Source organism: Pelobates fuscus, chromosome 1 (assembly GCF_036172605.1).
Source record: "Pelobates fuscus isolate aPelFus1 chromosome 1, aPelFus1.pri, whole genome shotgun sequence".
In the NCBI taxonomy this organism is placed as follows: domain Eukaryota; kingdom Metazoa; phylum Chordata; class Amphibia; order Anura; family Pelobatidae; genus Pelobates; species Pelobates fuscus.
This window is the reverse complement of record NC_086317.1, coordinates 162,402,362-162,430,085: the sequence shown is the minus strand read 5'-3', so window position 1 is coordinate 162,430,085 and position 27,724 is coordinate 162,402,362. Positions and strand designations below refer to the sequence as shown.

Sequence of the window (27,724 nt, the reverse complement as noted above, 5' to 3'; positions counted from 1 at the left end):
CTCAAAGATCCTGTCTGTCATAAAAAGTTGAATATAATTTACTGATTTACTGGCTCACAGTACCCAGTTTTCTTCTGACATAGTTAGGCGTTCTGAGTACCTGCTTGTAGATGTAGTTAGGGTGGGAGTACCGTCACCAGAAGACTCTCTTAGGGCTCTATATCTGAGACAATGTCACTATCAGATATATCAAAGGTTTCTCTCTGTCTGATACATTTAAATGGCACTAGCGCTTTCCGCTGAATAGTAGCGAATCATGAAGAATCTTTTTTTTTTTAAATCTCCTACTTGTTTAACACCAACTTCCTCAACTTTTACCTCGATTTCCACTTCCACCCAAAGAGAACTCTACACCAAAAAAAGTAAAAGAACTGACTGATCGCAGTATAAAAAGCTGCTGTCAGCACTGAAAGGGTTAAGGTCAGGTTGATCAGGCAGAATGTTTGAGTCATAGAAAGGGGTTAACAACTAAAAAAACACTTGGATTAAAGCTGCAACAATCATTGATTAAAAGGTTGTTCCTACCTATATTGTTTGAATAACTCATGTTAATTATTCCTTAAGGAATACTGAGTTTAAGCTACTCCTCTTTTGAACAAGAATTGATGTTTAATATTTAATGGTATGTTTGTGTTTGTACGTCCATTGGCTTTACCTTTAACACCTCATTTGTATTAAATAAAAGCTGAATGGTAAAAAAACAAAAAAACCTAAAAGGGTTAAAACAGAAAAAAAGTCATTTTCTTAATACAAAAAGCCAAAAATATAACCCCCCCCCCCCCAAAAAAAATACTAGTCTACTGATAACTCTGATCTAACACTCTGATCCACAGTATAAGGGTCACAACTAGCATTTTTTAACCATAGTTAGCAATTGTAGAATACAGAACACTTAGTAGCAATGATCTTTCACCTCTGATCAAAGTGAAGAAGGAAAGAGTCAGAAAAAATTGTCACAGTCAATGTTAGAATTCATAGACTGTGACATTGTATTAGTGATACGGTGAAAGACAGTCACTGTAATCACGTGACTCTAATCATTTCCGATTGACTGCTGGGGGACTGCTTCGGTTATAATGTGTCATTAAGCCCTTAAATCCTGAGAGCCTGCTTTCTAGGACATAATGACTAATGTGTTTACAAACACATGACAAGTAAATCACGTGATGTAAACAAAACACATTAATTATAAATAAAGTGCATATAAAGATACCAGGAGCTGGCCTAGAATATGGCTGAGATTGGGTGAGAATCTGGATACAAAAGCGGATATGTGTGCAATGGTACTGTGCCTTTAAGAGGGACTAGTATTCACAAGAAAATATAAAAGCAAGATAGATAGATATAATCAAATAGCATAGATGAGATATATCTGGATGGAGAATAGATATCTTGTAGATAGATGATACATTAACTAAAAAAAATAAATGAATAAATAAATAAATAAATAGAAAGATAAATCTGTGTCCTAAGCAAAAATGTGCAGTGCAAGTGCCTCTATTACTGCTATGGAACAGAATGGCTGGCACTTGTACCAAATAATATACTTTGTATCTTGTAAAGATGCAGATGGAAAAAGTACAGAATACCGGTAGTAATAGTATAGCGATACAGTATATGGAATTGTAGGCTAAAAAAATGTTGCATAGTGTAACAACAGTTAGTAAAAAGCAAAGGTTCTGAAACTGGATCAAAATAAAAACCAGTTTTATTAGACAGAAGATAAAATATATGCAAAAATTAATATTGTTAAAATATATGCATCAGGAGAAATTCATACAGATGTTACCAGTCAATCTGTAACAACTCTGTTAACAACTGTGCGTTTAGGTAGGACTGTATAGTAAAATCCATTCAAAATATAATAAAGGGGTTAACCCTGATCATTTGGTCAACAAAAAAATTACTATAAAAACTCGAATACCATAGGAACTGAAATTTTAAGGGTTAGGGAAAAGGCTAAAGAATACAAATATTACTCAATAAAAGAAGAAAAAAGAAAGTAAGCCACCTACAAACTGTGAGATAAATTGAATAACACTAATCTGCACATTGATACAAAATATATCATATATACCAAAACAGGTGAATTTAAACATCTGTACAGTTTAGCTATGTTGCTTACATTTTTCAATTTCGTTTCCAGTTAACTGCAATTAAAATGAATGTTATACACTAAATACTAGTTATTGCTATAGAATGCAAAAATAAATAAAGATGTTCAATTTTTGATCACCTTCGATCAATGAGCATTGTCAAGTTAAACTGACCTGATAAAGCTGATGGAAGTCAGTAAATGTACATTAATTCCTGCATTGAAGATAGTGAGAGCCATAGATGTCTGAACAAGGGCATTAACAGAAGGAGTTTGTTTCAGAATTCTGAATTTAAACATAATTATTTTAGTTTGTTTTCAGCAAATCTATTATCAAAACGTACATACACTGTGACTTTAATAATACAATATAGAAAATATAAGACAGTAATAACCCGGTTCTCAATTGTCAAAAATCAATAACCATCCCACAGACTTCTGGGCGTTCCTTCTTTCTAAGAAGTTCATACACATTAACCCAGGTAAACACAAAGATAGTTAACATCCCGTTAAGATGTTGAGTGGGAAAACAAACCGTAAGACATACATATTTTTTCTAGCATTTACACCATTGAATTTAACATTGGAAGTCAGCTAAAACTTGTGTTGACCTAATTCATGAGATGCTCTGTTTTCTTTAAAATTTTTATTAAAGAGAAACATTTTTAACATAATCCAATTCAGACATAAATTAAAATGGGGAAAACAATGCAAATGAAGATGAGAAGCTGAAATATTTTTAATCTTCTCTACATGCTTTCTTTGCTGACTGCTAGGTGCAAAGACAGAGCTTACTTACAACAATTATCCCGACAGGTACCCAACTGCAGGATAAAGATATGTGGATTTCTACAAATGTACATTTTTTGCACATCAAATCCATAATAAAATATTATATGTAAAAAAAAAAATCATAAAAAGGAAATAAAGAAGTGACAGCTTCCCTGTAAGGAACAGGGCAGTATGGAAAAGTGATGAATTCAGGATGGCAGCAATAAACAGGTTAATGGCACATGAAGAATTAGAGGGCGGTGCAGAAGGATAGTGCAAAGTGCAGATGTATGGAGCAACATGATCATTCCATGGCAAGAACATGGCTAGATTCCAGGAGAATGGGTAAACTAACCCCCCTACCCCTTCCACCAATGTATAGCCAGGTGCATTTATATTTAGTTAAATGAGTAAGTGAAGCATTTGTGGAATGTGCTAGTAAAACAAATCTGATCCATGAAGGGCCACCTTGTAACCTGGAGGACTTAAAGGAAAAAGGATCTGCTGCTTATGACTTGGTGCCAGATACCACAAGACACGTTCAGAGGTTTTGTGGAGTCCACGCCTCAATGCATAGCACAAGAGGGACTAAATTATATTAAGCAGGTAGTTTTAATGTTGTAGCTGATCAGTATCTACATTCACAAATTATAATACTGTAAAATAGTACAACTTCTCAAACTACACTTCATTACTGCATTTGAATTCTTCTGCACATGAAGACATCCCTACATTACAGTAACACTATAGAGTTAGGAATACAAACATGTGGATAACTTTACCCTACCTATTTAAGAGTCTGTCCCCCATGAGGGGAAAGAACCCCAAAACTTTTACCTTGACTGCCTGCCTCTCTGGCTGAAATCATCAAGATTCATAATCTTGGCCAATACAAGGCTTCCCCCATAGGAAGGCTAATATGCATTATTAGTATAATCCAGCATTGCATTAGACAAATTTTCTAAGAGCAGCCTTTTATTGAATAACCAAGTCTAACTGCCACTCAGGTGTTAACGCTGCAATCATGCAATTACCATGTTTAACGAACAGCAATGTTTTACATTGCAGGGTTAAACTAAAGGGTTAATGTGCCCAAATCACTTAATTAACATTTGGTCTGGGAACATTTAACACATGGAAATGCATCAGGTTATACTACTGTAACCTGTGCAACTGTTATGTTACACTTGCTTGGTTTTCACTGGTACCCACACTTCTAGTCTTTCAGTTGCAGAAGATGGATAGAAGTTTTGTGCAAGATAGGAGCTCATCCAGTGACTGAGAGGATCCGCTCAATCTCTCAGCGAATGAATGAGTTCCTATTTTGTAAAGAATTGATATACGGCTGGATAAGGTGCCCAGAATCAAGGTAAGCGTTACACCATGACAAAACAGATTGACAGATGGTATTCTTGGTACTATAACTACTACAGTACACTTCATTTTATGCATTTCAATAAAAAGACCAACCAAAATCCTCACCATCAGGTCCATGAAACCCTGAATCCGGCTTTTGCTGAATAAAGTACGTTTTAGACTCTGCAGTTTTGTATGGGTCCTTTGTAGCCATCCACGTTGTAAGCTACAGTGGAGACACAGTTGGATACTAGAACATCTTGGATTTGCTGTAATTGTTATAACGAGTTACATTAATCAGCAAATGAATAACTTATCGTAATGTTGTTGACACTGTAACCAAAATATCGGCTTTAAGTGGTAACTGTATCCTCATTAGTAATATTATTATTATATTCATTTTTCTCTTAACTTATATTTATCATTACAATTGTTGTTGTATAAACCCTTTAAGCGCCAGTTTTTTTATATTCTTTTATAAAGAAATTCAAGCAGTACCTTTGTGGTGGCCACAACTAATTTACATTTGAAAAAACTTGTCATATTTTGTGTTTATTTTTTATTCATTTTTTATTTTTGAAATGTGACAATTTTTATTCCATTTATAGAAAACATAAGGATACACTCATAAACACTCATGAGTCGCCCTTATAACTAAATAGTTTCTTTGAATGAGACTTAATTAACATTAACATATTCTGAAATCATCATATATTAAGACAGTAAATATGAACATTATAATACGTTATTGCTTCACCCTATAGGGTTTACCAATCTCCACTTGTCCCAAATATCCCATGCTGCTATAGCACTTTGAGTAGGATAGTATGTGTTAGTAAAACAACCTTCATAAAGCCTCTGCTCATTCATCTCAGAATATACTTTCTGGATTTTGGGAATGTTTGAAGTCTTCCAGGCTCGTGCAATAAGGCGTTGAGCCGTCAGTGCCGTATGGAAAATGTGTTTTTTAAGGTATTTGGGAATATCTGAGAGATGTGCAATAACAAAAACATGAGGGGGTCATATGGTAATTTAACTTTTGTGAGATTTTGTAACAATGTATGAACCTCCTCCCAAAAGGGTTGAAGGTGTGGGCAGTTTCACCATATATGTAAAACTGATCCAATATTATTCTGACATCTCCAACAGGTGGGTAAAATGGAAGGAAACATTTTATGTATCCGCTCTGAGACCATATACCACCTATAAATATTTTTTTTGTTTTGTTCAATAAGTGAAGCTGATTTAATACATTTCTTGATATTTATGGATATATTAATCCATTGTTCCTGGGTGAGCTCCATAGCCAAATCATTTGCCCATTGTTTCTCTGGTGTAGAGTCTGAAAGTGGTGTACAATCTAATAATAATTGGTAACATGTGGAAATTGGTTTACATAATGCGGGTAGTTTTTTGTAAATAGAGATTTTTTTTCCAATATCGTAAGTTGTTTACTAATAATACAGCGAGAAAGACGCTGTATATTTTGTTTTTGTAAAAAGAAATGTAGTTGTCTGTAGGAGAATTGAGAGGTCAATGGGATATCATAGAGTGATTGAAGGGTTTGAAAATCCTGTAGCCTAGAATTAGCATAAAAATAAGTTAAATGTGTAAGACCCCTCTCCCGCCATGGTTTAGCATAGAAAGTAGGTATACAATATATAAGAGCTTCCATAGAAGTGGCGGGGGAAATTGGGTATCTGCTTAACTTATGTCTGTGTATATCCCAGATTTGTATTAGCAAAGCTATTTGGGCAGGGACTGCTTTTAAAGGGGGTCGGAACTGTTTGGGGAGCCATAATATATGAGTGATGTCATATGGTGACATCATATGCTGTTCAATTCTAACCCACTGGGGAGGATTATGGTTGGAAAAATGCGTTATGCAAGCCGCCAATATAGATGCATGATAGTGTGAATATCGGGGACTGCCAATCCTCCTAGCCTAGCCGGTGCTCTCAAAAGTTTCATAGATACTCGGGGCTCCCCTTGTCCCAAATAAACTTAGTAATATCCTTTTGAATCGATTTAAAGTAAGACTGTAGCATCGATAACGGAAGGTTCCGAAATACATTTTGTAGTCTCGGGAGTATGGACATTTTAATAGCTACTATTCTTTCGGTCCAAGTAAGGAAAAGGGACCTCCATTTTATCAGGGTTTGCTTACACTCCTTCCATACCCTAATATAATTGCCTGCACTCAGATCCGTATGTCTTCTGGAGAAGATTATCCCTAAATATTTAATGTTATCGTGTCTCCATTCAAAGGGGTATGTTTTATATAATATATTTAAAACTTGAGAGGATAGGTCTATTCCCAAGGCCTGAGTTTTAGTAGTGGTTAACTGGTAATAGGAGTGCAGACCATATTCTTTTATTATCTGCATGAGTATAGGGAGGGTGTTTAAAGGATCGGTGATATAAAGTAAAATATCATCCGCGAAGGCGCTGATTTTATATTCTATTCCTTTGACTTGAATACCCTGTATAAGGGGATGGTTTTGAATGGTTCGCAGGAGGGGCTCTAATACGAGAACATACAGTAATGGGGACAACGGGCACCCCTGCCTTGTTCTATTGGTTAAGTTAAATGGCGGAGACATGAAGCCTGCCTGTAACACTTGGGCAAAGGACCTGCATATAAGGCAAAAATCTGTTCGAGTAATTGCTGTGGAAACCCATAAGCGAGGAGCGTTTGTTACAGGAAGGGCCAGCTGAGGCGGTCAAATCTTTTTCATCATCTAGTGCTTATAAGAGTCCGCCTCCTCTGGCCCTCCCTAAGTGATCCAAAATCAGTGCTAGCTTTCTAGTATTATCCATCCCCTGTCTCCCCTGTATAAACCCTGTCTGATCATCTCCAATGAGGAATGGTAACACCCCATTAAGCCTATTTGCCAAAATGTTCGCATATATCTTCGCATCGGTGTTTAAAAGTGATATTGGGTGATCATTTTTACATGCATCAAAAGATTTATCGGACTTAGGGATGGTTACTATAGTAGCTCGAAGCATCTCCGTCGGGAGCTTACCCAAGGCCTTATGAAAAACTTTTAATAAATATGGGCCTAGATCTTGTGCTTATTTTTTCAAGCCCTCACTTCCCATTACATAGGGTACCTTAAAGTTAAAATATTTATTTCGAAAATCTGGAGGCTAAATATTTATTGGCTTTCCCACCACTATGATATGCCTTGGCTCTTAATTTATGGAGCATACGCTTGGTTTCTTCCGCATTAAGTACCTTCAGTCTTGCATAGATTACGGTGAGCTGTCCGCTAATTCAGGGGAAGGACGGATTTTATTTTGTTTAGAAATGATGGCAATCAAGTAGACCTAACCCATGTTGTTTTTTCATAAAGGAAGCGCGTCTCAGGAACAGACCTCTTATTACCGCTTTGTGCGCTGACCATATTGTAAAATCCAAGACTTCCTCAGTCGCATTTAATTTAAAATATTCTTGTATTCTTAACCTATTTTTAATTTTTTTAACCCATGTCTTCAGTATAAGAATAAGCCCTAAAGGTAAAAATGATGTCTATTTGGCTTTGGCATGCATGATCTTTGTAAGGAACATTTTTGTTAGTTGAATTTTTAAAAGCAATCACGATATACACATTAAAGCACTCACTACCAAGTGCATTTCTTAAAAAAACTAAAACAAAACATGGGAGGCTAAGCAAGTACATAACTACAACTACAGGGTCGTATTATGTATTTATTTAGGCACCAGGTCATGTCTGTACTAACAACCAACATTACGGTCAGTGCATACCATTGCCTACAATGACTGCTGTCAGTATACAGATACAATGCTGCACAGTTTAAAGGCACTTTGGAAATCTACATTTCCATAAAATTAGTGAAGTTCATCCATTTCTGACTATAATTCTTCTGGTATATGATGAGGCCCGGGCACTTTCTCAGAGTCTGAATTTTGAATCAGCTGGTAATAAAACTGTACAAGAGCTTCAAACCCTTCTTTTGATATCCGTTCATTTAGACCATGAATCCTGAAAGAAAAAAATAAGATATATATATATCTATATCATTCAATGCATAACATTTATTCTGACATATTGAAGTAAATATAAGTAAAATAAGCATTTAAAAAAATATATTCTATGCATTGCAATTTCCTATAAAATTCTAAATTCTAATTCTATAATATCTATATCTATATCATTCAATGCATAACATTTATTCTGACATATTGAAGTAAATATAAGTGAAATGAGCATTTAAAAAAAAAATTATTCTATGCATTGCAATTTCCTATAGAATTCGAAAATTGCATTATTTTCCCCTAACGTGAAAAAATGATAATAAACAAAATGATTATATGTATGTACATATATATGTAATCTGCAGAGAGTGTCAGAAGGAATGATATCCCAAGTAAGTAGATTAATCTCATAAGAGCAGACATTAAGTTGCTGGGATGGGACCTCCCAAGAAAGGGGAGCATTGTCATTGTGGCAGGCTTGGGAAATGTATGATCATATTAAATTGCGTGAATGTGTAATGATCCTTGGAAAAGGATTTATTTTTTTAGTTCTCATTCTTCAAAATTAGGGAAATGTATGTACTTTGTAATGCAAATTTTTAATTTACATTTTGTCTTTTAAATAAAGATAAGATTTTGAAGATTTACTAAAAAGGATAGAACATGAGCAAGCCAACAAAGGGATAAGCGAGGCACTAAGTTACTAAACAGATTTCGTTTTTTAAATCCACCAAAGCTGTTTTACCCAATTTTTGCAATTTTGGTTGCTCTTCCTAAATTTAGTACAATATTAGTCAATAAATCCATTACAGTCCCACACAAGAATAGATTACAAAACAGCAAAATCAGTGGTCCTTAGTTTACCTGCTTAAATCTTCTGGTTTCATGACTATGGGACTGAACCGGTAGATGCTGTCAGTCAGGTTTACAAAGTGGCGGCTGTCTGTATTCCCAACACACACACCTGAACAAGAACACAGGAATATAAAGAATGTTGAGCACAGGACTTCAGACCTTCACCTGCATCCCTCATCCTATTCAGGTATGTGGCATGCCACATACCTATACATGGAATGAGTGATCAGTGGTTTAGTGCAGCCTACAATGCCTATTTAAGCTTAAATGTAATGTAAAGGACCGAGGGGTGCAGTTTGTCTGAAAACTCTTGCAGTCACTTCTATTTTCCTGTCAGTTTGCTCTTTTGGAGTTTCAGACTCACCTGGAGCTACTGGTGCTGCTGAGTACACATGATGGATGGTACGTTTTAGTGTTTGGTACCCAAAGTTTTCCTCATCATAAGGACTAACTGGAAGTGGATCAAATGCTTTGACAACTGAAAGGACCACTTGCTCATCCTTGATGGTGTTTCTTACAATGTTCAACACCTACAAAAATAGATACAACACTCATGTGATCACTGTAGCCAAGATTTTTGATTATTTATAGCTTCTATACTATAAAGAGAAAATCCTTTGTAAACTATTTCACAAACAGTAATTTCAATATCGGCCATACATTCTGATCACAAAAACATGCAACAGTAACACGTGAGATTTACTGATATGGAAAAGTATATTTACTAAAAAAGGTTTTTTTGTACCTCTTCCACGGTATGGGCAGGGTGCAGTCGAAAGTTGACAATAGCTCTGGCAATTGGTGGGATCACGTTTGACTGTGGGGAAAAATGCATTTTATTTTAGGTGTTTATTGCACAACTAATAGAAAACGCTGATCATATTACATATTAATTCTGGTGCTTTTCCATTGGGAAACATGTTTATAAGTAATTCCATTATAGCCAAAGGGACACTAACAATGAAATAGCAAGCGAATCAGGTATATGTTGTACAAACCAAAAATAAAAACAAATGCTAAAACAAAGGAAATGTAAAAATTGAACCTTTCAATTTCAAATACATTTTTATTAATCTGCAATATCATACAGAAAATGAACTATTTACCTGTGCTTATGACACTATATGACCATCATCTGTTTTATTTTTTTGAATATTTCATTTAAAGTTTTAAGACTAATGCACAGAACATGAAACAAAAGGATACAAGGTCCACAATAGTTCTAGTGAGGAGTTTCACTGTAGGTAATGTGGAACCTTTCAAAAACCAAACACTATGGAACCTCAAGTACTGTAACAGTGTATGCACTATGCATAGGTGTTTTATATATATATATATATTGCATGGCTCCAATTATCTTTCCACTTGCACATAATATTGTCTAACTGTAGAGACTGGTGTAAAGAAAAAAAACCTGTCCCCTCAATTATCATAGAAGGAAGGTAAGCTTCTCTGCTGGTTATTATTATTTTTAGTATTATTTTATTATTTATATAGCGCCATCAGATTCCATAGCGCTGTAAAATGGGTGGACTAACAGACATGTAATTGTAACCAGACAACTGGACGTACAGGAAAAGAGAGGTGGAGTGCCCTGTTCAATGAGCTTACATTCTAGAGGCTTCAATTACTTACACACGCTGTACAAGTCCCCATCTTCATAGGTCCCTTTACAGCTTACAAAGCTGTCTGTATGCTGATGGCAATGATTTTTGTTAGTTTAGCCTGCAGTTTCATTTCTCAAACCTAAACTGCGGCTAAGTTTTAAACAAAATGTCACATAAAATTCTGATGGACAAGGATGTATGAGATATGTGCAGACACCTCTGAAAATAATGGTGTCAGGTCTGTCTAAGCAATTTTCCGGTATATGGGGATATTTAAAAACCTAAGGAGTATATTTCTTGGTACTTTTCACCTCAGTTGCTTTAAAGCAGAGTAATGTATCATTGTATTTACTAGATAGTTTTAGTTAACTCGAAATTAAATTGCAAAACAAAGAAAATGTGCAAGTTGGAAAGAAGTGAATTTAGGAATGTGTGTTAGCTATATGTTGCTCACATTTTTCAATTTAGTTTACAATTCACTGCAATTCAGTTAATGTTTTACATCAAACACTAGTCTAGATCATGCTAGAGAATACATAAATAAAAATAAAGGCTGACTGTTTTTCAGGCATCAGAGATCATTTTTTAATTTAAATTAACCTGATAAAACCTTGTAGAATTCAGTAAATGTACCTTAATTCCCGCATTGAAGATAGAGAGAGCCGTAGTTGTTCGAACAAAGGCATTGCCAGAAGGAGTTTGTTCCATAATTCTGAATTTGAACATAATTATTGTAGTTTGTTTTAAGCAAATCTATTATCCTAACTTACATACACATGACTTTATTATTGCATTTTATTATGTTGTAAACAAAGGACATGAAAAGAATAGACAGTGGTTTACATGCATCCATTTGAGAAGGAAACTGAAACATGTCAATTAGATAAAGTGAACCTATTGGAGATACATGTGCAAAGATCTTCAAGTAGAGCAGTCAAAGACACAGTGCCTGGTATATTGCATCAATTATCATATAAGTAGCCGTTCAAACACTCTCCCTGGATAAGTCAGTGATAGTTTGCCTGGTAGGCGGAGAAGGTTATTTAGTTTTTTTTTGTTTCTTTTAGTTTTTTACAGTTTTAAATGTTACACTCAGCAAGCACTGGTCAGCCACCAAATGGATAATCTTCGCACTGCCAAGGGTTTTACCTATTTGCCAGCTAGCTACAAGCGCTGGCCCCGTACTTTATGCATACAGTCTTGATTTCCGCTATCAGCGTTCAGTCCGTCTAAAAACCAAACCAAATTTGGAGGAATTCTGAGCCAGTAGTAAAAAATCACGATATTGTTAAAAAACAAACAAAACAAAAAAAAACATGTCTGAATTTTGCAGTCCAAATGGGCATGCGTGTAACTGCATAATTTTGCTCAGTTTGGTATGGAACCATTTGAACTTCAGTGAATAGACCTCTAAATGTGGGATTTTTTGTGTATGTTTTATTTTTTATATTTATTTTATTTTTTAATTTCCATGACGAACACATATGACTTTAAATAATCAATATACAAATTACAAGAAAAACGTTACTGCTTATAATGTAGTTAGTATAGTAATAATCCAGCATTCAAACATTTCAAACACACAGAGACAAAAAAACAAAAAACTACAACACGCAACACAGACTTGTGGGTATAATTTCTTTCTGAGAAGTTCTTACACATTAACCCAGGTGAACCAAAAAACATAAATATTGCTAACCTGCTAACGATGGGTGAGAAAAGCCACAGATTTGCCATCACGATGTTGAGTGGGAAAACAAACTGGAAGACATACATATTATCCATAAGCAGATCATTAGGACAATGGATGCAATAAGAAACCAAATCATATATAAGTGTGAGAGTGAAATACGCTAGGAGTGTAATTTAAACTCCTTGGAATTTACACCATTGAACAAAAAATTGAAAAATCCGTAATAACTTGTGTCAACCTTATTCACGAGATGCTCTGTTTTCAGTTAAGTGTTAGTGTGTGAGGCGGGCAGAAAGCAAATGTTTTTTTGTTGTCTTTTTTTAAAAAAATTAAAGGAACAATAATAAAAGTGTCATGCTTCCCCCCCCCCACCTTTCTTCTTATCTTTGGTGAAGGAGGGAGGGGACGCAGCCAGCACTGGTGGTTCGGTGGTGAGTTCTCTATAGCCTGCAGCTCCTTTGGCTGCAAGCTGACTTCACTCCTTCCAAGTTGAGCTGTGTCAGAGCATTGCCATGGCACGCTCCAAACAGCCTGCAAGCGTGAAGAGCGTTCTGCCTCCCAGGTCCTCCCTCCATCTCCACTGCCAAAGGGCCTTTGGGACAATAAGGAAGATCTTTGATCTCCTCACAGGCCGGAGAAGGCCCACAGCAAGCAAGCAAGACCGGCTCTCCATGGGCCAGGAGTTAAGATCAAAGTAGCTCCCCTGTCGGCCTGAGCACATGGGCATCATGTGGAGACCCCTATGCTTGTGGGGCCCCCAGAGAACTGCTCATTGTGCCCATGCGGAAAGACAGCCCTGCCTGTGAGCAGCCAGGTGCATTTAGATCTCGATAAATGAGGGAATGGAGGATGTGTGTACAAGGATCAACCTTTCAGCAGCTAACAACCCGGGACACCAGAGGAAGGTAAATTCAAGTAAGGGACATAGTGAGTAATGTAGTAAAAAAGCCCTGAGGGCTGAGGGAAGTTATATGGGAAGGAAGGAATGAAGTAATTGAGGTGAGGAATTGATGCTCAAGTGACAAAGGGCAAGAAAGTGTTTCAAGAAAGGGAGTTGACACAATAGTAAAACACTGGCAGGTATATTCAATAAAGTTAAAGCTCAGAAAGAAATTTATAATTTAAGGTCAGAATAGCAAAACTGGACAAATTGTAAGCCAGTTATGCCTTTAGTTTGGCTAGTCTCACCTTAAATGTAATCATTTACTTGAATTATCACTTTAGTAAATAAACCAGATAATGTTAAGATCCACATGCAGGCTACAACATAGAGAACATTGGTAGAACTTACCTCTCCTGCTAGATCCTCAAATGTAGAACTCTCAGGACCATCACCAAACATGTTGGGCATTGGATTCTTCTCCAGTCTGTGTGATATTGAGAGAGGTTGGTGTGAATAATTAATGCTAGACACTGGTGATATGCTTATTTTAAAGCTATTATCTGGAATATTTAATTAACTAGTGTACATAGGTTACAATATATCACATTGGCATTAAAGGGATACTATAGTGTTAGGAATACAAAGCTTTCTTTGCCACCCCCATCCCTCACTACCCCCGGCCAATACAAGTTTAAAAACTCTTTATTACCTTACCTGATCCCAGCACCGTGAGCGCATTATGTCCTCCCCATATGAAAGCATTGAGTCAATGATTTCATATGGTGATTTCTCAGACACTGGATGTCTCTAAAACTTTAATGATTTACATTGCAGGACTAAGGACAATAGGGGCACTGTACCCAGACCATTTCAATGATCTGTAGTGGTCTGGGTGCCTATAGTGTCCCTTTGAATGTGAAGAGATTTCCAAATGTTATTTTCCATACTTATACGATTTGATAAAACTATCTTTCAGATAAAATACGTAATGATTAGAACCTCCCGAAGGCCCTTTAAATACCTTATATTATTCTCAGACCCTCAGTAGCAACATGAACTAACCAGTAACACAATTCTCATGCAACATATAATTTACTAAATTGAGAAGGAAACTCGCACTGCTGCTAATACTAAGAAACAATTTGTGATAAGTAAATGCTTTTCTTACATACTGTATAGTGGCAGTACACTAGGGATCTATCAAGGGTGGGTTTTTTTTTTACACTTTCTACGGTAAAGCTGTTTCTGCTATCTACTAGCATGTTTGATGACTCCCTGCAGGCTCTTTAAACAACATTTATCTAGCACGAATACATCTAGGAGAGATTGCGGGCAGGTAAGTACACTAATCCACATCTTTTGGTCCTGTCCTAAGCTGAACACCTACTGGAACAACATTCATACACTAATACACACCATTACAGATCAGATTCATACTATAACACCAGAATTGTGTCTCCTGAAGAAACAATTTGTCCAAGTCTACAGAAATTATTTTGACTCATCTCTTGGTTTTGTCAACTTCAGTTCTCCCTCAGTATTTGAAGTCTGATACCATTCCATCTATGACTTAAGTATTGCACAATGTTATTGAAGCCAAGAGGTGTGAGTTGGCCTTTAGGACACCTTCTGGTGCTGTAGATCTTCTGAAAGATAAATGGACACTCTCGGAGAAGGGCATCAGGGGCCGTTATGGTCTATAAGTTTTTCATTAGACCTGCACCAGACCGGATGGTAAAATATCATTATTTTGATTTTATTCTTTAATAAATATACCCACTTTTAAAGACACATATGACATTTTAATTTTACCACTGTGATATATTACTATTACAGTACTGCTTTAATATACACTTTAAATATATTATTGGGTGATAGTTATTCATTGTATTTCCGAGATCCTTTTTTACTATTCAGTCTATTCAGACAATAGACAAAATCCAATTTTACCTGATGGTTACTGGTTTTACATATAGATCTCATTCCTTTCTATGAATGGGATTATTGATTAACTAAAATGAGAGGATATTTTTCTATATATGTTGGTTTAGTTTATTCATCAGGATGTTAGCCTTTTTGAAGAATTCTGCAAGACTTTACGAAGACTATGAACAGTGAACACATTTACAACGTCTAATAATTAACACAATTGTATTTTGGAATATTTAGAATATTTTATAGTTTTATTTATTTTCTCTTATGTTTGATATAATGGTATTTTGTTTGAGATATGTTTTATGTGCATATGGTGCAATATACATGTAGATAACTAGAGTGAAACTCAGGCCTTCACTCTCTTACCCCCCAACCTTATTATAGCCCGTTTTTTTTCTATACGAGGGGATTTTGTGTTTTGCTTTTGGCTTCCCCCTAATGGCCTACTATTTTTCATTTTCATTTTTTTTTATAAATATCTATCTATCTATCTATATATATATATATATATATATATATATATATATATATAATAAACAGTACACAAGATCCAGCGCACTCTCCTAACTACTAAACAGCAACTTCAATGTTGACAGATTTTATTAGTTTGTAACAGGTTTTTTTTTTTTTAAAACACCTAATCTTCCCATACTTCCCAAATTCAGGGCAATTTATGTTTTTGAAGAATGTTTTGGAGAAAGTAATAGGAGAAAGTAAAGGGAGACTAATAATTTGTGGAGATATGAATTTAGTACTAGACCATGGTGTAAATAATACAAGAGAGAATAATAATTTGTCAGAGAAGTATGCAACCGAAAGGTTGGCAAACGTGTTCTCAACATCTTTTATCATAAGATTTATGATGCTTGGAGCTCATGAATGTGAAAGGGATTATAGGTACCGTTACATAGTATATAACATTTATTCTCACATTGACAGATTCTTGATGGACAAAGCAACACTACTGCATATATTAAGATCTGAAATCTTAGTAATTAACCCCTTAAGACCGCAGCCAAATGTACAAGTTGTGATCCAAAAAAAACGTAAACAAAACCTGGCATTTGCGCTAAATGTCTGTCCAACCGTAATTCACCTCTTTCATATTAAATGCACCCACACTTATTATATATCATTTTATTCAGGGGAAACAGGGCTTTCATTTAACAGCAAATATTTAGGTATGGAACATAACTTAATATGAATACAATATAAAAAAATGAGAGAAAATAAGATTTTTTTAAATTTTCTTAGTTCTATGTGACATTCTAACTGTGAATGTCAAAATACTGTTTGCTTTTACTGCAATAAAATACACATATTTGTATTCAGCGATGTCTCACGTGTAAAACAGTACCCCCTATGTACAGGTTTTATGGTGTTTTGGGAAGTTACAGGGTCAAATAAAGCATGTTACACTTTTCAGTTTTTTCACATTGAAATTTGCCAGTTTGGTTACGTTGCCTTTGAGACTGTATGGTAGCCCAGGAATGAGAATTACCCCCATGATGGCATACCATTTGCAAAAGTAGACAACCCAAGGTATTGCAAATGGGGTATGTCCAGTCTTTTTTAGTAGCCACTTGGTCACAAACACAGCCAAAGTTAACGTTAATATTTGTTTGTGTGTGAAAAATGCAAAAAACGAATTTGAAAGCCAATTTTGGCCAGTGTTTGTGACTAAGTGGCTACTAAAAAAGACTGAACATACCCCATTTCCAATACCTTGGGTTGTCTACTTTTGCAAATGGTATGCCATTATGGAGGTAATTCTTATTTCTGGGCTACTAAACGGTCTCAAAGCCAACGTAACCAATCTGGCGAATTTCATTGTGAAAAAACTGAAACGCAAGCCTTATGTTTGACTCTAACTTTTGACAACACCCTAAAACCTGTACATGAGGGGTAATGTTATACTCAGGAGACTTTGCTGAACACAAATATTTGTGTTTCAAAACAGTAAAAAGTATTACAGCAAAAATATCGTCAGTGTAAGTGCCGTTTGTGTGCGAAAAATGCAATAAATTTCACTTTCCCTGACGATATCATTGTTGTAATACATTTTACGGGTTTGAAACACAAATATTTGTGTTCAGCGATGTCTCCCGAGTAAAACAGTACCCCCCATGTACAGGTTTTATAGTGTCTTGGAAAGTTATAGGGTTAAATATAGTGCTAGCAAATTAAATTCCCTATACTTTCGGCCTGGGTTGTTAGGCAGGTCCCGCTAATTGTAATTAATTAGGATACCTAATTATGTAAAATTATTACATAAATATATATGTAAAATTATTATATATCCACGTGTGTGGATATATATATGTATATATATATGCATATAATTTTTTTACAATTATTTTTATTTATATATAGGTATACATATAGTGATGTATACGTATATACTTAGGTATATACATATATATATTATTTCGTTCTACGTGTATTTTGATATCAATATATATATATATTAATATCAAAATACAGTTAGAACGAAATTACACACATATATATATTTTTAATTAAATTTTTTTAATTTATTTTTTTTAACGTATTTATATTTTTTTTATTATAAAATATATATATATAATTATAATTATGTATATATTTAATCAATATCCTTCTACATGTATTTTGATATTAATATATATATATATATAATTATATATATATAAATATTAAAATACACTTAGTGTGTGTGTGTATATATATATATATATATATATATATACACATACATATATATATATATATATATATATATATATATACTTAGATCATATATATATAATATATATATAAATGATCTAAGTATATTTGATGTGTAACTGTAATTTATTTATTTTTTTAACTAATATTTTATTTTTATTACAGGAGAGGGGCAGAGACAGTGTCAGCCAGTGATTTTGCATCACTGGCTGACACACAGGATCAGTGATCACAGTGACAGGCTGTCACTGTGATCACCTCCTGCAGATCACGGTAATTGGCCACAGGGGGAGTGCCTGGGTGGCCAGGCATGCCCCCCACCGTGATCTGCAGGGGGATCCTGCCTGGAGTTACTATGGGTCAGCCAATAGGCTGACACATAGTAACTCTGATCGCAGTGACAGGCTGTCACTGCGATCAGATCGCAGGGAGAGGCTGTCTCTGCATTCAGATCGCAGAGACAGCCTCTCCCTGCGATCAGACTCTGCAGATCGCGGTCACTGACCGCAGGGGGACTGCCTGGGGGGCCAGGCATGTCCCCCGACCGCGATCTGCAGATTAAAAATGCCGCGGCTCCATGTGTCAGCCGATTTTAAAATCGGCTGACACATGGTAAATACCGATCGCAGTGACAGCCTGTCACTGCGATCGGAAGCTGCAGACCGCGGTCCCCAGGCACAGGGGGGCTGCCTGGGGGGCCAGGCATGCCCCCCGACCGCGATCTGCAGCGGCCATGTGCTGCCGGCCACGTGGGGGGTAAGACCGCCCAGGACGTACTATGCCGTCCTGCGGCGTTTAGAGCCGCCCAAATAAGGACGGCATAGTACGTCCTGCGGTCTTAAGGGGTTAATTGGTCAGATAATAAAAAATAAAAGGAGAAAGTTCAACCTTCAATTAATTTCCTGGACAGTAAAATGGGGGCATCCCTAGATGAGTATTCACATAACGCAAAAGCAGGAGGTATCCAATGAAAGTTTAAAACTTAAAGGAACACTATAGTCACCTAAATTACTTAAGCTAAATAAAGCAGTTTTAGTGTATAGATCATTCCCCTGCAATTTCACTGCTCAATTCACTGTCATTTAGGAGTTAAATCACTTTGTTTCTGTTTATGCAGCCCTAGCCACACCTCCCCTGGCTATGATTGACAGAGCCTGCATGAAAAAAAGAGGCCACAGGCACTAAGCACTGTGGCATATATGTATGGTGGCAATAGAGGGTTAATATGTCAGTGTAAGTTCATGACCCCTGATAATCTTGTTGGGCAGAGTGGGACAAGTAGCTGGGCAGATTAGGTGACACAGCTGTTGCTGGGGACAAGAACTGGCTGATGATTGGTTGCTGTCAGTGAGACAGAAAAAGAGCGGGAAACCAGGTAAGTATAAAAGGTGACAGTGCAAGACAATCCCTGTCAGCTGTATTTTCTACAGGATGGGAGAAGCACCGACTGACACCCACCCTCCCACTAAATTGTTAAATGTGTTTATATGTAATGTCGTGGTGTTGGAAGCTTGGGGCAAAAGTCATCCTCAGGTTCAAATTCTGAGGAAGGATCTGTGTTAAATGGTTGTATTTATAAGGCGGTCAGGTTAGTTATGACTGACTGGCACTTAGTGATGGTGATAAATGGTTGTATTTATAAGGTGGTCAGGTTAGCTATGACTGACTGGCACTAAGTAATGATGAAAGTAAAAGTTGAAGTTAAGTGAAAAGTTTTCCTGAATATGTTACCGTTATCAAGTTACTGGTGGTATGCCCCATTTTCAAGCTTTAATAAACACCACGGCCAAGCCCATTGAAATAAAATGAACGATGTCTGTGCTTATTGTGTGGTCTAAGTTATTTATGCAAATTATTTCCTACCAGACATAAAAACTGGTTTCACTTTCAAACAGATGTAATTTACCTTAAATAATTGTATCTCAATCTCTAAATTGAACTTTAATCACATACAGTAGGCTCTTGCAGGGTCTAGCAAGCTATTAACATAGCAGGGGATAAGAAAATCTTAATTAAACAGAACTTGCAATAAAGAAAGCCTAAATAGAGATCTCTTTACAGGAAGTGTTTATGGAAGGCTGTGCAAGTCACATGCAGGGAGGTGTGACTAGGGTTCATAAACAAAGGGATTTAACTCCTAAATGGCAGAGGATTGAGCAGTGAGGCTGCAGGGGCATGTTCTATACACCAAAACTGCTTCATTAAGCTAAAGTTGTTCAGGTGACTATAGTGTCCCTTTAACCTTTAATAAAATTGTTAACAAATTTTCATAAATCTAACAAACCAAAAGGAAATAAGAGAAAGAATAATAATAATAAAGTATGTACAATTAATCACTTGTGATACTCTTTATTGCAGTCAGTAAGCTTTAATTAAAAAGCATCACTGATTCAACTATAACTGCAGTTAAGATTAGACTGTCATAATGTTTGGTATGGAAGACACAGTATCAAATAAATTTATAAGCAACTAAGTAGCAAGTATCCCAATGTCTAATAGACAATAGGTAGCTAAGGAATATTATTACAATGAAACAAAGTTGATAATTTATGTACTTGTAATAAAAGATCAAGCTAGTGTAGCTATAACTAAACTGCTTAGGTAGACACTATGCCTTCAATGACACCTAACCAAAAAGGAATACATCTAGCTAAGCTAAGCTGCAGATATAGAGCTGTTAATCGATAGTAAAAAAAAAATGCCACTATTTTCTAACCGGCATACATTAATACAATAAATCTTGTTGCAATTTTCATATCATATGCAATTTAGAAAAAAATCACAATTAGAAAAATGTGTCTAGAAGATCCAGACAGGAAACGCTCCATTTCCATGTGCTACGCATGCATAACATCTAGGCCTACTAATAAGATGGATTTCATGATAGCATGGGAGAAGGATTTCCAAAGGGAATTCAAATTAGATGAGTGTATAGATATAACCTCGAACTTAAAAAGACCCACAATGTTCTTCTCACCCAGAAAATCATTACAAGGTCATATAAAATTGGTATTTGGCATTGTCTACACTACATAAAATGTATGTGAATGTTTCAAATAAATGTTGGTGTCCATGTGACTAGATGGGATCATATTCACATGTGTGGTGGTACTGCCCTCGTGTCAAGGTATTTTGGAAAAATATTGAGAATAATTAGATCCTTCTATAGCAAATAATATGCCAGAGTTATGGTTATCTAAACTTTTCCCTAATGACTTAACCAAATAGACAAACTTATGATAGGTCATATTTAAATTACCGCCTCACTACTCAAGGAAAACTAATAACATTCAAGCAATTTAGAAAGTGTTGTACTTAGTTTTGGATAATAAACATCATGAGTTGGCTCTTAGTCATCATGTACAGTCGAACAATTAAAATACCACTGGACTGTTTGGGAAGACAAAATCAATCATATATATTCTCTGTAATTGGAGGTTAACTGGATCAGCCATACCATGTTTGTCTTGTCTACTATGTTGATATTTTATATGATGTTAATCTTACATTATCAGCACTTATATATTTAACTTCAATTCATGTTACACCCTATTTTTCATATGTTTATTGTCTAACATTGTTAGAATTTAAACATTTGGTTGGATGATATCCCCCTGTTTTATGTTGTTATTTTCCTTTCTTTTCATCTCTCACAGCAGATTATAAAAAAAATTGGAGGTGTTCTGCCAATGTTCCCAAGATCAGAAGCTATTGAGATCCCAGTAAATTGATTGCCATCAGCGCTACTTGATAAATAACTCCCATGGCTAGTAAAGTACATCTCCTTAAATGTTAAGGGGTTGAACTCTACTAGAAAATGGTGAAGACTGCTTAGAGAAGTTAACACAGTGCAAGCAATCATTGCCTTTATCCAAGAGGCACAACTCCCCAGGGTGAGACAGACTCCCCTAACTGATCATATACGTATACTCAAGCCTACACCTCCAGTTCCCTCTGCAAACACAATGGTGTACGTTTCAGGTGGTGAATACAATAGGTGAGTTGGAAGGGAGGTCTAATCTTCTCAAACTTAATACCCTATGATGGTAGATATGGCATTTTGGGCAAAACAGAAAGATTATGTTAGCTGTTGGGACACCATTGTTAATTACTGGGAGGGGGCTTTCAAAGCAGTCTTATGTCCAACGGCCAACAGAAGCACCTAGCAGGGAGTACCCAGACCTAAAAATATGTAGATGGTTCCTAGACAAGCAAGAGTTAGTCAACATTCGGTGGGCTAAGCAACCTGACATGCAAGATTATACCTTTTATTCTAACCTACATGGAGCTTACTCCCACGTAGACATGTTTTTAACAAATTCTAAACACCACTACCTGAAAGTCAGTTCAGAGATTAATAATATTACTTTGATATAGCAATTTACCTCCATGGCAACTTAATTCCTCCATGCTGAACGATCAGAAGGTGGTAGAGGAGCTTTCTTAGACATTTACTTTCTATTTTACTGAAAATAACACTCCCAAAACTACTCCTACAATGATTTAGATGGCCCATGAAGCCATAATCCAGGACAATCTAATTCACATTGCTATTTACAAAAAGAGGGTGAAATCTTGCTCCCTATTCAAATTTTTAAAGGTGCTTAGGAAGCTGGATCTCAAACACAGGAGTGACCTGACCAGTAGTTCCTGAACTGGACTCCAGACCCTTTGAACTCACTTCAAAAATGTTCTCCTAGATGACGTAGTTAAACAAATACTATGGTTTGGGTGCCTTGCCTCTGGGAATCAAACCACAGTGTAGGACTCAACCTGTAACTGCAATTAAAAAAGGAAGGGAGTCCAGGCAACATCCTCAGACCAAATCAATCAGGTTTTTACAGATTGATTTAAATGACACCCTGGAGCACTCATCTCTGACAGAGACATTTAAGCTGAAGCTAAAGAGGTTTTTAGACTCTCTTTGACTACCAGGTCTATGCAACCAGATGAAGTACTATAAATGTTCTAACTCCTCAGCTCTTGCAGATCTTTAAGGAGACCCACTCCCAGTGGTGTATCCTGGTTTTGTGGAAACTCAGGCAAAAAAAAAGTGAGTGTGTTAATGTGTGTGAGTGTGTTTGTCTGTTTGTGTGTGTGTGTCTGACTGTGTGTGTCTGTTAGTGTGTGTTTGTCTGCTAGTGTGTGTTTGTGTGTGTGTGTGTCTGTCAGTGTGTGTGTGTGTGTGTCTGTTAGTGTGTGTCTGTTAGTGTGTGTCAGTGTGTGTGTGTCGGTTTGTGTGTGTGTGTCTGTTAGTGAGTGTGTGTTTGTCTGTTAGTGAGTGAGTCTGTTAGTGAGTGTGTGTGTGTATGTCTGTTAGTGAGTATGTGGCTCTGTCAGTGAAAATGTGTGTGTATTTAGAATGTGGGGCAAGGGGGAAGGGTTGGGTGGGGGGTTCCATTTTTCACCCCCTTTACTTGCGCTCTCCTTGGAACAATTGATACATGTAGTCTGCACTAACCATGAGAGGATTGTGGTAGTGGCAGATAGCCATAAACTAGCAACTTATGCTGGTGATGTGATTTTGACTGTAGCCCCCCACTAACCTCCAAGCCCCCTCTGTTCACTTTGCGTGAAGAATATGTAGCAATAGCTCGGTTCAAAATTAATTGTGCTATGCCCATTAATCTGTCGGCCGAAAATATCCTCCTTTGGAAATTTAGGAGTACAGGTTACTTTGTTCTATGATTCTCTTTTCAAAACCTACTTCCCCTCATTCACTACCTTGAACCGGGACATTGGAAATTTGGATGGGAAACCTAAAAATGTACATTTTAAATAATAATACTGTCTTATTCGAGGCCCATTCCCACCTCCTGTCCAGGAGAGACCTTGAGTCTTTACAGAGAGCTATTAACTCTTTTATATGGCACAATAAGTGAGGGACCCCCAGTTCAGTCCCTCACCACCTACAGTTACTGCTTGCTTGGTTTATTTCCACCAGGATTGAGGCCTTGGGATTTTGGGGTGCATAGGAATGCACTGGATGCAAGAGGTACTTACATTTGTGGAGGGAGGGGAGGTTTCTCTTACAAGTAGAGATTATTTCCGGTATTTCCAAGTTCGTAACTTTGCTCAACCTGAAGTGATTTAGAAAGCAGTGGAAAATGAGCTCACATTTTGTGAGGTGCTGTGCTTACATTTTTTGAGGTGCTGTGCTTGAGATGGGAATACCAGCTTAATCACACTTATATACACAAGTAGTCGTGAATAAAGTGATGATTTTGGAGACCTCTATTTCTTTAAATAAAAAATGGCTTTAAGAAACACTTTTCAGAGTTGACATGAAAAGTATATCTTTTTCGAAAAACACTCTAATTGTGATACCCTTAGACTCACAAACACTTAAAGTAAACAGAAAAAACGTTAAGAGTGGAGCAGTAATTGGAAAAATACTGCTCCACTCTTAATATTTTTTCTGTTTACATAAGTGTTTGTGAGTCTAAGGGTATCACAAGTGTTGGAGGGCATCACATGGGAAGACATGTTGGGGGAAAGGTTTCAGTCTGAATTGTCTCTCAATCCCTGTTAAGTTACATTGCATGGGGAGATCCTCTACTGACCTATGTTGGTTCTGCTGTGGATATAGAGGATCTGACCTCTTCATGTGGTGGGGATGCCTTAAATTAACAATGTTCTGAAGGTAGGTGGGAAGCCTTCTCCAAGAAGTTTTGCATATACCATTTGACCAATATCCGTGGTTTATGTTACTTTCGTGCCCAGTGGAAGGACCTCCATCCCATTAACTACTTGCACCTAATTGGATGGGAGGTAAGATTCCTTTAATTAGAGAGATTGAGATTAAGGTAAAATAAAACTATGTTCACCTCTTTCCATTAAACATGTGACCTATTTATTTTCATACTTCTTCCTTAACTATCTCTATTGTGGTTTTCTCTTATTTTTTTCTGGGTATGTTAATCTTTGAATATTGTTCAAAGTAAACGTTTCTCTCCTTTGTCTCTGACTAAACATCTAGAAAGATACAACATCTTTATAAGGCAAAATGAAATGTAAATCCTTACCAAAGTATATTTTAAAGTGGAAGAGGAACTTCCTAAGAACATGTCGGAAAGGTGGTGGACAGATTGATTCAAATTTGGCATCAGAAACTGTTTCTCCATCTACGCATTAGCAAAACAGCGAAGCCATGATACACAAGGCTGACGAGTGTACATTCCACCAAAGAGCACCTACGTGAACCACTGAAATAAGTTCTGCCTCGACGGTCTAGGTTCTGTAATAGTGCTTTACATCGTCTATTAGCAACATCTGGTAAGAATTATTAATGCGAAACTGAAGTTAAGGCCTAGATAGGACAGCCTGCAACAGGCTCCCTGGCCAGCAAACCATGTCGTCCCACTAACAAATCTTCCATCCTGCCACATGTCTGTTCCACTTGTGGGACAACTAAAGGCTGAGGGTCTGAGACTAACATTAGGTATTTAAACAGCCTGGGGAGGTTCTAATCCGTTTTATTTTCAGAAAGAGGTTACCCATCTCAATGAAGCCAGAATATCCCTTTAATTGAACAATCTATCAGGTATAAAGGAAAATGTTTTCTGTAGTTTTACATGTTCAGTTTGTCGATTTCGCACTATGCTTTATGTACCCAAACATCAATAAAGTTCAATGTTATACAAAAAATAAAAAATCATTTACTGCAACATTTCATTGGCACTCTAAAGCATTGTCTCCTCACCTGGACATAGCTTCAGAAAGGATCCCAATGCTCGTTTGACGAGGCGGCATTGAAGAATGACCAGGAGGTTTGTCCACTGACAAATTCAAGGTAATTTGACCTTTTTCTGTGGTACCAATCCTAAGGATAAAGCAATTATATTGAGGCAAGTGTAAGTGAATTCAGAAAAAAAACTATTTGTCTCAGACTGGAAAAACCAAACACACTAGTTATTAGTACTACCGTTTCCCCCCGAAAATAAGACATCCCCCAAAAATAAGCCCTACAGCAAAAATAAACCATATTTGAGATTGTTGCTAGTTCGCTAATCTATGTTCAGGGAATTTTCTCCTACATAGATTTGCGGGATTCCATGTGCTATTAAGCTAATCTATGTCTGGGGAAGTTTTCCAGAACATAGATTTGCCGGATTCCATGCCCTAGTGAACTGGTCTATGTTCAGGGGAATTCCCCCAAACATATATACCTGCTTTCTTGCATATCCTTGCTACCATTTTTCCACAAAAATTAAGACATCCCCCGAAAATAAGCTAGTCATGACTGTGATGACACAGTTAGGTTTTGCTTCTAATATACCACATAAAACAGCTTGACTCAATTTGAGTTATATTTGTGTACATAATGTACATAATGTGTGCAAAATGCAAGATACCCATATCCAAACATTTTTACATTGTTATGAGATTTTAAGGTAACTGATTTTCTAGAAAAATAATAAAAATTGATGGTTTGCCAGTATTTAACCTCTTAAGGACCAACCTTCTGGAATAAAAGGGAATTATGACATGTCACACATGTTGTGGGTCCTTAAGGGGTTAAAGCCCCTGAATGCCATTTATAAATGTATCATGGTTGCACCCAATCAGAATTCGTTTTCTAAATTTGCATTTTAAACATTCTACGTTATCAAGATTAAGTTAAAAAGCAGGTAGACTTTGAATGCTACTTTGAAAACACAAACCAAACACGCAAAGAGCTTTGTGTAGCAATATGCTAGTAATATTTAATTTATTAAGTACTAACAAATTCAGCAGCAATGTAGACTTATGTTGTTGTTTTTTTTTTTTTTTAGAATGAGCTTTATTTAACTTCTGGAGTCACTCAGCCTCATTCCCCACACTATATTTTACTTACAGGGCAACTGGTCTCCTTGTGCCGTGGATTACACCATCTAGAACAGCAAAACCTTCATCCAAAAGATAAGCCAACTTTATTCCTCGGGATTGTAATGTCTCCACAATCTTCATTGCTCCGTAATTACCTGAGATCTAGAATAAATACAGTACAAGGTCTACAAAATGACCTCCTATAAGCAGAAGACATTACAATAACAGGTAGCAATTCCCTCCAGTGCCTTACAAGTTTCAATATATGCATACTCTACCTCTTCATCATGTCCAAATCCAATGTAGAAGGAGCGACGTGGTTTGTAGCCCCTCTTCAGGAGTAATTCCAGTGCTTGTAGAATCCCCTAAAGTAAAGAGAAACTATGTTTTATCTGAGCTCATTAGCAAACAGTATGTCGGTGAAATAGCTCAGTGGGCTAATGCATCAGCAGAATCTATTCTAACCCTTGGGTCGCAGGTTCAAATCCCGGCAGGGTTGACTCAGTCCTTCATCCTTCCGAGGTAGATAAAATGAGTACCATTAAATTGGATGTTGGGCTAAGGTAACATCCCCAGGATGTACTTGGAAACCAGAATAATCTGAATGTACCTTTCCTGGTTAAATACTTTGTTATTATATAACAAGCTGGCGGGTCGCAAGTGCAGCTCCTGAAAAACGCTAAAGAATGCACAATAAAAATAAAGAATTAAAAAAAAAAAAAAACGCACAAAAGTAATAAAGAAGACAGTATGCCCCATTATACACCTGTAATAGCTGCATTCTTTCTTGAAACCATCCAAACCTTAAAGATATAGGTTCATATCCTGGCAATGTAAACTCGGTAAATAATTTAAGTGCAAACTAGTAGAACACGAAGACATGTAAAATAATTAAGCTGCAAAAACATTAAAAAGCCTTCTGAAGATTAATAACTCACAATATCCACCCCCAACAACCCTATTTACCACACAAACACACAAAATATCAGCTGTGTATTGTAAGTTCTCCAGG

General features: G+C 36.5%; 1 protein-coding gene across 1 annotated transcript in view; it reads right to left on the bottom strand.

The window, feature by feature from the left end:
• Window positions 1-7,899: 7,899 nt before the first annotated feature.
• Window positions 7,900-27,724, bottom strand: part of LOC134589771 (N-fatty-acyl-amino acid synthase/hydrolase PM20D1-like) — a 41,630-nt gene continuing 21,805 nt past the window's right edge. The window contains exons 4-13 of the mRNA XM_063444357.1: window positions 26,991-27,077; window positions 26,741-26,874; window positions 25,607-25,726; window positions 13,672-13,747; window positions 12,387-12,448; window positions 11,321-11,399; window positions 9,826-9,897; window positions 9,445-9,610; window positions 9,090-9,189; window positions 7,900-8,232 (exon numbers count right to left, since the gene is read on the bottom strand). Coding sequence (XP_063300427.1) covers window positions 8,103-8,232; window positions 9,090-9,189; window positions 9,445-9,610; window positions 9,826-9,897; window positions 11,321-11,399; window positions 12,387-12,448; window positions 13,672-13,747; window positions 25,607-25,726; window positions 26,741-26,874; window positions 26,991-27,077 — 1,026 coding nt within the window. The 3' untranslated portion in view covers window positions 7,900-8,102. The remainder of the gene's footprint in view (window positions 8,233-9,089; window positions 9,190-9,444; window positions 9,611-9,825; window positions 9,898-11,320; window positions 11,400-12,386; window positions 12,449-13,671; window positions 13,748-25,606; window positions 25,727-26,740; window positions 26,875-26,990; window positions 27,078-27,724) is intronic.